The sequence below is a fragment of the Diachasma alloeum genome, unplaced genomic scaffold (assembly GCF_001412515.2).
Source record: "Diachasma alloeum isolate Michigan unplaced genomic scaffold, Dall2.0 Dall_scaffold_00213, whole genome shotgun sequence".
NCBI classification, from domain to species: domain Eukaryota; kingdom Metazoa; phylum Arthropoda; class Insecta; order Hymenoptera; family Braconidae; genus Diachasma; species Diachasma alloeum.
Window position 1 is genome coordinate 706,659 of NW_021680378.1, and position 10,809 is coordinate 717,467.

Sequence of the window (10,809 nt, forward strand, 5' to 3'; positions counted from 1 at the left end):
TTCAGCTTTTTTATGGAGACTTCTTAATATTCAGGGGCAATTAAGTTTGGTGATAGTTTGATTTGAAGTTGGGGAGGTGAGATGAAATTGTCAACAGTCAAAATTCCAGGCTACCCAAATCTGATAGGGATACTACTGATGCTGGTTTAACCAAACGACTGATCTTTTTCTTATCTACCACAGCCGTCGGAATTCCCCAACGACGCGGGATGACTCGATCCTCTATACAGATTTTATACGGTCTTTTTTTAGGCTTTATTTGTTTTTTTTCAACATTGGAATTGGGGAATTTCAATCTAATCGCGATGGAATCGCTGTTATGTGGCTACCACTATTCTTTTATTGGAGAAGGAATTGACTGAATTCCTACATGATCACCAGACACTTATAAGTCTGGGGGACGGGGGGAATTCACGGGGATAAATTATAGCGAAAAGTCTGGAAATACTGGTGCTTAATTTTTTTTAATTCTAGAAAAATTCTGGTGCTGTTAAGGTCAAATTTCTGGAGATTTCAATGGAAAATTCGTTCAAGCACGAGAATAATTCAGTAGCAAAGTGGTAGAGCGGTTTAAGTCGACTTATCTCCCAGTTGAATTTTTGAGGAATATTTCCGAATTTAAGGGAGATATCGAAATTTGTGTTGTAGCTCTCAATCGGTTCTACAACAAAGTTTACAACAAAAATTTTGCGATCTTCCTTAGATTCCGAGATATTTATTGAAAACTGGCCAATAGTCAAAATTCACTTAAACCGTTTTACCACTTCGCTACTGAATTCAGGGGAAACTACTATGAGTTTTAAAAGTCCTGGATTATTGGAGTGAGACTTTTCATACGTTGAAGATCGATTATATAGATTTGAAAACGAATAATTAGTGTAAAAAATTTTTTTTTTATTGTTCGTTTGTCTGAAAACGCTTAAAATGCTAAAAACAGTCCAGGGCCTCCAATTTTTGAGCTACAAAAGATTTTATTTCTTCAAAAATTTTGGGAAAATATGTGGAACAACAATTACGAGCCACTTTTTTGGACTCCTACACAGCTGATTTCGATTTTTTTCATATAAAAAATTCCCTATTTGTGTAAAAAAAATACAAAAAAAGAAAATTTAGCCATGTAAGAGGCGAATTAAAAAAAAAATAGCTCGTGATTGTTATTCCACATATTTTTCCGAAAATTTTGAAAAACAAAAATCCTTCGTAGCTCAAAAATTGGAGGCCCTGGACTGTTTTTGGCATTTCAAGCGTTTTCGGGCAGACGAACAATAGAAAATTTTTTTTTTGCACTAATTATTCGTTTTCAGATCTATATAATCGATCTTCAACGTATGAAAAGTCTCCTACAATAACCCACGACTTTTAAAACTCACAGGAGTCTCCCCTCAAGGTACTACTCAGGAAAATTTTCGGGATTTTTCGCCGACCGTCACTTTGTCCTGTTTAGAACTAGAATTTTTCTAGAGAATTTCTCTCCGTGTGGAGTTCTAAAAATTCGTCATGGGAAAGACGTCACAACGAATGGGTTGTTTATGTCACTTATGATTTGTAACGAGGAAAAAGCCCGACGAAATGTGTCTATGACTGATGAATAATGTTTATCGCGCAGTATGAAATTGTGATCAACAGTCAACAATTTAGGGGAGGGCAGGGTGAGCGTCGATTTCGACACTTTTCACTCTTTTTGAAATATTCATGACGTGTTGAATTGTTCATGAAATGGAATAATTTTATTTTTCAATTGAAAGAACAATGATTCCTCTTTGTGATGAGCTCAGACTGAGCTCAATTGATAAATCTGTTTCTGAGTTATGAATATTTTTTAAAAAGTCAAAAGTGTCCATTTTACCCCACTCCCCCCTATTCACTTTCACGTAACAATTCGGTAGCGAAGCGGCAAAGCAGTTCGTCAGCAGCAATTTTAGTGCAAAATTAAAAGAAGAAAGAATTAATAGAAAGCCAATTCTTTCAGTAATTGCAAATTTTTCAATTAATTATTTGTTCAGATTGTAAACAGACAGCTGTTAGAGCCCTTCACAACAGTTATCATAAAATTGCAGATGAAGGGAAGTTAATGGCTGAAGAATATAAGTTTTTTTTACGCCAAATAGAAGCAATTAAAATGATCTTGGTTTCGTCGATTTCGACCATTGGCCAGTTTTCAGTGAATATCTCGGAATCCAACGAAGATATCAAAATGTTCGTCACAACCTCTTTTGCAGCCCCCGATTCGCTCGACAAAAAAGGTTATTACGAAAATGTCGCTATCTCCCTCAGATTCGGAGAATATCCCTCGGAAACTCAGCCAAGAGCAGAGTCGACTGCAACAGTTTTACCGCTTCGCTACTAAATTCTGCGATGACTCTCTCGACTCGTTGAAAAACCTCCAAAAAAACATGCCACTAACAATCACTGAAACAATTAGCCAGTAAAATCAATAATCCCTCCGAAAGGTCACCGTCAAGCTCACCCAGCCATGAATAATTCACACATTAAGACTGCAACTTGTCTGATTACCTATTCACATCTTCCTCAGGTAGCCAATTGTGGATACAGCCCCGCATCCTTGACTCCACCTGACCTAGAGCAAGGAGATAAAACTAAAAAAAAAAATTTGCAAAAGTTAATTACTCACTCGATCCAGCGAATAATAATTGCACACGGCGAGGACCGCTGAGGTGCGAGAAAGAGGCAAATATTTGGTCGCTGGTAGACACTGCGATCCGTTGAAAAGTCAGTCTTCGGGAGGGAAAAAAAAACTTGAGGAAAAAAAGAATCTTTGAAAGAGGTGGGATAGGTACCCACTTGGCAATAGACGGAAAAGGAGAGAGGGGGACGAGAAAGAGAGAGAGAGAGAGTGAGAGAGGTATAGTCAAGTCTGTTGAGGTCTCGTGAACGAGGGAGCGGTGGGAATTTATAAGGATGTTCGCGATAATGCCGATGGAGACAGAGGGGCACGGCAGGGAGTTCGGCCGCCGGCAGAAGATGCGCGCCAAGTGCACAGTCGAGTTCGTCTGCAAGTACTGCCAGCGGCGTTTTACCAAGCCCTATAACCTCATGATACATGAGCGCAGTCACAAGGACGACGTGACCTTCACCTGTGAGGTCTGCGGAAAGTCCTTCAAACGACAGGACAATCTCAAACAGCACAGGTAAATTTATTTTTTGAGATTCATTATTTTTTTTCGATTGACATGAGTACTTTCTCTCAGTTGGTATGGATTGTGATGGTTCGCGATACCAATTGTGTCGGGTGGGGGAGTTTATTGCGGTGGGACATGTGCTAGCCGACGGCAAGTGATTGATGACAGTTTCAGGTTTTTGTGGTGAAGTTGGTTTTCAATGGGAAAAATTGGGATTGAATCTGCCGCGAGGTTTTTCAAATCGACTTTGATCGAGGGCTAAGTGACACATGATATTGTTTAATACCGTGGGAAATATCGGATTTCGGACAATTGTCAACAGGTGAGAATGGAGAGGAGATCGATGGTTTTTCTTTTTTATTTTGGGTGAAAAAACCGGTCCGATGACTCGAGATTTTTTTGGACTTTTGTGCGACGAAAAAAATTGCAAATCGCGATAGTCAAGTTTCCGAGTGAAAAACGACGGGTTCGCTCTTGCGATTTTTTTTCTCGTTTCGGAGTTTGTTATTTTGGAGGTTTTAGTCAGAAATGTGAAGTTATTATTCGGCCTGTCCGCACCTACGTAGAGTCGCCTCCGTTCACCGTCGGACAATGAGCAATCCTCCAACGGGACTATAAATCTGCTTTTGTAAATATTCATTGGATTTTTATTTTCGGATAATTCGTTTGGGGTTCAATGCGAAGCTGTCATCACTAAATATCAATTCTGAGATCTCAATGAATTCGGAAAAAATATGGTATATCAGTGTGGGTAGTTGAATATGATTAATATTTACACGGGGGAAGTTCTTTGGAAGAATTTTAGTGCCGGCAGCTGGAAATTTTATTGAGTAGCACGTGAATTTCGACGGTTTTTACGATGAAATTTTCACAGAAATCTCCGGAAATTTTAGCTTAACAGCACTAGAATCCAGTAGCGGAGTGGTAAAACGGTTTAAGTCGACTCATCTCCCAGTTGAGTTTTTGAAGAATATTTCCGAATTTAAGAGGAATAGCGAAATTTTCGTAATTACATTTGTTGTAGCTCTCAATCGACTCTACAAAAACGGTTATAAAGGAAATTTTGCTATCTTTTTTAGATTCCCAGATAAGTCAAAATTGACTTGTACCGTTTTACCACTTCGTTATTGAATTTTTTATAGATGGTAGATCGCGATTTTTTCCAACACCAGCACTAGAATTTTACGGAAGAATTTCCGTGTAGTGATATTGCACATGCACGAAGTCACTCATCAAAATGCACAATTAATTGTTCAGTTAAGGATATCCAAGGACTTTGGCTAGTTTTTTCTCCAGTGAAATGCGTTTCTACTTTGTTAGCGAACATCAGTTGTCGGACATTTTGCAATGATTTTATTAATTAAACTTTGCAGGCCTGAGTTTGGATCTCGATATTGAACCGGTGGAAAACATTTTGAAAATCTGAAAAAAAAATTAGAAAGTTTACTTTTGGAGAAAAAACGATGAAATAACTCAAAAATTGCAATTTGTGAAAAATACGATCATTTTCTGTGAATAATTTATAAACAATCAATTTTTCACCGTAAAAATCAGTTGCTCGGAATCGTAACAAATTTATTGATATTCAGAATTTTACTGGAAACCGATTTTATGTCAAAAAAATAAGCTGTCTGAAAGTTTAAACAATTGCAATTATCGATTTATAAACAGCGCATGTTTACAGAAATTATATTTCTGGGCAAAATGTAATTTTAATGACGCTGAATATTAATGATTTTTTTCAAATTTTTCTGACGTAAATTAATTGAAAAAATTTAATGATTGACAATGAGTTTTCATTTGAGCCCTATTTGACCCCATTATTTAAACTTTGCCGGTCTGAGTTTGAATTTCGATATTGAACCGTTAGAAAATATTTAAAAAATCTGAAAAAAAAATTAGAAAGTTTCCTTTTGGAGAAAAATTGATCAAATAATTTAAAAATTGCAGTTTTTGAAAAATACGATCATTTTCTATGAATAATTTATGAACAATCAATTTTCCACTATAAAAATCATTTGTTCGGAATCGTAACAAATGTATTCATATTCAGAATTTGCCCAGAAATCGATTTCATGCCTAAAAAATAAGCTCTCCAAAAGTTCTAACAATTTCAATCATTCATTTATAAACAACGAATATTTAAAAACTATATAATTCTGACAAAATTTGATGATTGAAAATGAGCTTTCATTTAAGCCCTATTTGACCCTAAGTTTCCAGAGATTTTACAATGATTTTATTATTTAAACTTTGCAGTTCTGAACTTGAATCTCGATATTGAACCATTAGAAAACAATTAAAAAATTGCAATTTTGAAAATTACGATAATTTTTTACAAATAATTTCTAAACCATCAATTTTCCACCATAAAAATCATAACAAATTTATTCATATTCGGAATTTTACCAGAAATCGATTTCACACCTGAAAAAATTTGAATAACTTCCTCTATCGGAAAGTTAATGCGCTTTCCGAAAGTTTAAACAATTTCACTCATTTATTTATAAACAAAGAATGTTAAAAAAATAATAATTCTGTGCAAAATTTAATTTTAATGACGCTGAATACTCATTTTTTTCAAACTTGTCTCACGCTATTTAATTGACAAATGTTATGATTCAAATAGGTTCAATCTATAGTGTGGTCTCTACCAAACTTTAAAATTTACTTGGATATCCTTGAATGCAAAAATAATTGAATGAAAAATCGTCGAGATAATTCCAATGTCTTGTGGAATGAATTTGGCATGAATTAATCAATGTACTTCCTCCGATATAAACTCATAATAATTTTCAAAATTGACCAAAAATATAAAAAACCAATATTTTTCAACAGAGAATTAAAAATTTTGCTGGGTCACGGTTGAAGGTCCTTATTTCTCTTGGGTATCTCATGGAAGGGGGGAGGGCGCGAATAGAATAACCATAAACAATAAATCACGATGCTAACGTGGCTGCAAATGTACGTGAGACAAGAGAAGAGACCTTTCAAATAAAGAATAATGTTATAAAAAATAAAAAAGTGGGGGGGGGGCGATGGTAAATAAATCATCGATTTACGGCGGGTATACTAATGGATATCTTGTATGTAACGGCGGTGGTCTTGTTTTCTGTTCTGTTGTAGATGTGGGTGGCGGTGAGCGGGAGCTCTGAAACCCCCTGCACCTTCCACACAACAACAAAAACAAATTATCGAAAAAAGGCGAAAAAAAATAGTAACACGAGTACACAGATCCTCCCCCTGTTCCCAACTCTGAAGAAAAAAAAATTCATAATTTAAATTACCCGCTTCTTGATCACCGGGCTACCCAGTTGTTAGATTCACACGATATGACTCCAGCATGCATTCTCTTTTCACTCTTCTAACGAAAGAAACTATCTACTAATTAAAAAAAAAATTATTATTGAATGAATTATCCATGCGCTAAAAAGGCAGTTCCTCATTCCCAATATTTCGGTCAATCTCTGTTCCAGGAGCATACACTCTGTTCCTTACAAGGGTTCCAACGGCTACTCGAATGGCTATTCGAATGGCTACTCTAGGTATTAGAAGCCATGTCCAGCCGACTCTCCCTTACTCCCCACCCCAACCTGCCCCGTAGATGATTTTTTTTTATTCCATTATTTTTTTTTTCATCAAACTATCTGTAGGATTCTATCTGCCAGTAAATGTAAACGAGATTTCTTAACCGATCCCCCTTTTTTAACCCTCAACCCTACGAAATCCGAGAGGAGAAATTTTAAAAAACAAAGATGCCAAGATACACCGGATGTCATCGAGCTATCGCCACTTTGGGTCTTAAGTCCCAAATCACCTGGATTATGGATGGAAAATCTGCTATCGTTGAAACATCTGTAAGATAGCGGTGTGTGAATAAAAATAAAGCGATATTTATTTTGGGCCTTATTACATCGTGCGGGGCCCAATGTGGTGAATTCCTTCGGGCAGATGTCCGTAAATTGGACTACGTAATAACCGGCCCCACCGTCCGACTGGATGGAGAAACCTGGCTACCGAAGTGTAGCAATGAACGGCTACTGTGGAGCACGCCCAGGCCCCAGGCGACATTTGGGCCTCATCTTCGGCCAGCTGTAATGCCGGTGCTTCCACCAGTGATACTGATATTATTGCGGTATATAATTGAGAAAATTGATTCCACCATTATCATTATTCAATTTTGAATTGTTTTCCTTCTGAAATGGGCCTTGCTTGATAATACCATTGGGTCTTATCTTGAAATTCAATGTTTTCTGATAAGATAGCGTGCGGAACAGCAGTATATTGATAGCAGACTATTTATTCAACTTCAAGGACTTTCCCATAATAAATTGCGTTGAAGTTGATAAGTCCCAAAATGAGACTTTTTGGGCCTTATGATTAAAAATTTATAAAATCGCGCACGGAACGAGTGTACACTTATACCAGATTATTTGTTCAGTCTCAAGCAGAATGCTAAAGAATGGGCCTTATGAGAAAAATTTGGGTTTTACGAGGTTGTATATTCATGGAAATATGAAGTGATGAAATTGCGCACATTTCAATTTTGTGATACTTTTGAGATTTATTAAAGAATTGTATCGAAGTTGATAAGTCCCAAAATGGAACTTATTTTTGGGCCTTATCATTAAAAATGTGCCTTATCCGAAAATTTTGTAAGTTCTTTGAAATTAATGGTGAAATAGGAAGGAACAACGAACTCATTTCGAAATCTAGTGAAAACTATTGGGCCTTATCACGAAAAAAATCAATTTTTTTCAATGTAATGTTCACGTCAAAACGCAGACTCTTCCATAATTTTCTGGTTGACTTACCTTGATCAGATCAAGAGAAGCATCAACAACATGGTGGTCTGAGGGGTTCCGTACGGTCCAGTTTCCACTGGGTAAACAGCAAGTCTCCGCTTGTCACTTTGTATTTTAGCCGCGACAATTATCACATCTGCCAATCTAAATCAATCGCATGGAAATGGCCACAAATGATTAATTGGATTTTAATTCGCGCGTTTGCCCCAGTCAATCGATGTCTGTCGATACCCATTCCCTTTACGTCATCGGTTTGGGACTTGATACATGAAAAAAAAAAGTTCGGGGAATTTTGCAATGATTTTGACCTCGAGCCGCCTTCAATTTAGGTTTTATTAATTAATTTACATGCCTTATTTATTTATTTCTAATTTTTTCGATCAATATAAATATTCTTCGGTTGTTTAAAACGGCGGACAAAGGAGTGATTCGAGGTCTCGATCATTCGCGAAATTAATTTACAAAAAAATTGTTTATGATAATAAATCCGTGAATCTAGGTGTCTCCTCTCATTTCATTATTCAAGATTCTTATTAATTATGTCATGTGAAATAATATAAACATTGTGTCGACGGTTGTGGCGACTCGAGGGTCTATCGAGATATAGCTTTCCAGCCTGAGTCAAAAGAAAAAACATTTGTTTCTTAATCAAAAGAAAAATGAAAATTGTCTCGCCGGCAATTCCAAGAGCAGCGACAAAAACTATAGCAGAAAAAAAAAATTTTAACCTGAAAAAAAATAATAAAATGAGACTGCAGTCGCGCTTTGTAAATAGCTTTACTGTGTTTTTAATATTATTATATTATATAAATAATACAATCAATCATATATTATTATTTTATATAAATATTATCAAAATAGTTGGATAGTCATTTCTTCTGGCGCTGAAAAAAAAAAAAATACATTCTCCTGTCACTGAAATCGTGTCTTGAGAGTATGCAATGTTTTTTTTTTCAATTTGATTTTTTATTATATTAATTCTCTTGTCCATGCTCTAGTATTATTTCCGCCCCATTGTACCTAGTACTAGGAGTGATAATAATTTTATTAATTATAACAATTTGTAAATCTAAAAAATTTTGTAATTTTTTTCTTTCAACGAAAACCCTTCCCACAGTTTTCCTCGTGAGTAATGAACCCTTACATTTGCATAATCCACTGAGTGAAGTCATTGGGTGCAGTGAATACTTCCAGTTCCGCGCAATGACCGAATAAAAACAGATAATTATTGCCTAGGGGGATAATCCTCCTGGGAGTCACCACTTGAGGTCCATCTGAGAGAGTGAAAGAAGTCATAACGAAGTTCAATTGAATCATTGCGGATGAGAACAAAAAAATTACACAACCAAATGAACGATTCAGTCATTGAAGTCACCGAAAAAAATTGCAAAGTGTAAATCCATCCAAAATGGTGAAAAAAAAATTCAATCACCCGAGAAAAAAATACATCGTTGCATTACCATGAATTCCCTTATCTGAGATCCACGTGGGTGGCATTTTATTCAACACTGGAAGCCACGATTTTCCCATAAAATCATTATTATTTACAATCCTGCACGTTTGGAAATTAACGTCAAGAAGGCGGTAAATTGGTGTCAAACGGAGGAGTGAATTAAAAAGAAATAAAGTGTCCGGTTGAAGAAAAAAAGTTAAAACATTCATTCGTAAAAAATGAAGAATATAAACAACGTAATAGATACAAATGTTGAATCTCACGATTCTCAAATGGTGGGTATTAAGAGGCAAGGTAATAATTTTTAACGTGAACTGATACAAGTTGGCAGCCAGTTGCATATCCCCCTTATAAAAGAAGTCATACCGTTAAAATCCATTGATGTACACTAATGGATTAGACATGATGTATATGCATGAATTTTTCAACAACGTATCACCTTTATGAAAAGCGTCTATTACTAATAGTTGAAATAGAAACTCGTGCGGTTAATCTTGCATTGAGATTTTTTATTTTCACCAGAATCCTGAGGTAGCGGGCAGGAGCTTCCCATGGAGCTCTCACCTCCGCAGGCGTATGGTGAACTTCGCCCAGTGCAACGAGTATCTTCATATACCAGACATGAGGTGGTTTTAATACCTCAAGGCTTGATAGGTTTTGGGGTCGTGGGTTCGTGGTAAAATAATCCAGGCAATAGCGATACGAATAGAACATCAATGGTTAGCGTCATTGACAAGAGGAGGGGGGGCTTTCACTACATGTGCGGAAGTTTAATGGCGAGGTGAGTGATGAGTCATTTTGAAGGTGATCATGCTGTGACGATTTTACGAGATTAATTTTAAGGGGGGTCATCTGTGAGGTTGATCTAATCAATTGATCTGAAATTCGGAAGTCGGACAGGATTTGGAATTTTTTGGAATGATCCATTTGGCAGAAATATTGGGCGTCAAATATTTTTATGGGCATTTGTTGAATGGGTAAGGAATAATGAGTTTACGGACCAAAATTCAGTTGTGCTCTTCAAATCCCAAAGAGAAAACCGATATATGAACGAATATTCAATTTCTGGTCAAATTATGACTTCGCTTTTTTTGAAGATAGCTGTCACCTTGTGTTTTTTTTACAAAGCAGAAATATTCATCACTGATGGTTCTTATCTGGGAAATTATTTACATTCCCAAGATAAGAACCATCGGTATATGCAGTTGTGACGATTTGAGTAAGTCATCTGATGGGGATGATCTTAATCAAATAATCTGAAATTCGGAAGTTTGACAGGAAGTGGAATTTTTTGGAGTGATCGGTTTGGTAGAAATATTAGGCGTCAAATACTTTTATGGGTATTTGTTGAATAGGTTGGTAACAAGGAGCTTACGGAGCAAAATTCAGTTGTGATCGTCAATTCCCAAAG

At 36.2% G+C, this 10,809-nt stretch overlaps 1 protein-coding gene across 2 annotated transcripts; it reads left to right on the forward strand.

The window, feature by feature from the left end:
• Window positions 1-2,842: 2,842 nt before the first annotated feature.
• Window positions 2,843-8,972, forward strand: LOC107037024 (protein drumstick). 2 transcript variants are annotated; one of them, XM_015255342.1, is made up of 2 exons: window positions 2,843-3,149; window positions 6,617-8,972. In XM_015255342.1, the coding sequence occupies exons 1-2, from the start codon at window positions 2,920-2,922 to the stop codon at window positions 6,690-6,692; spliced, it is 306 nt and encodes a 101-aa protein (XP_015110828.1). In that variant the 5' UTR covers window positions 2,843-2,919; the 3' UTR covers window positions 6,693-8,972. The 2 variants fall into 2 exon arrangements, with proteins under 2 accessions (XP_015110828.1, XP_015110829.1); XM_015255343.1 differs by having other exon boundaries at window positions 6,267-6,692.
• Window positions 8,973-10,809: the final 1,837 nt, after the last annotated feature.

What these genes read in the sequence shown, in the direction of transcription:
- LOC107037024 (XM_015255342.1), top strand. Translation starts at nt 2,920, where the DNA reads ATGTTCGCGATAATGCCGATGGAGACAGAGGGGCACGGCAGGGAGTTC. An exon ending in GACAATCTCAAACAGCACAG is followed by an intron (nt 3,150 to 6,616) that starts GTAAATTTATTT and finishes TCTCTGTTCCAG; the next exon opens with GAGCATACACTCTGTTCCTT.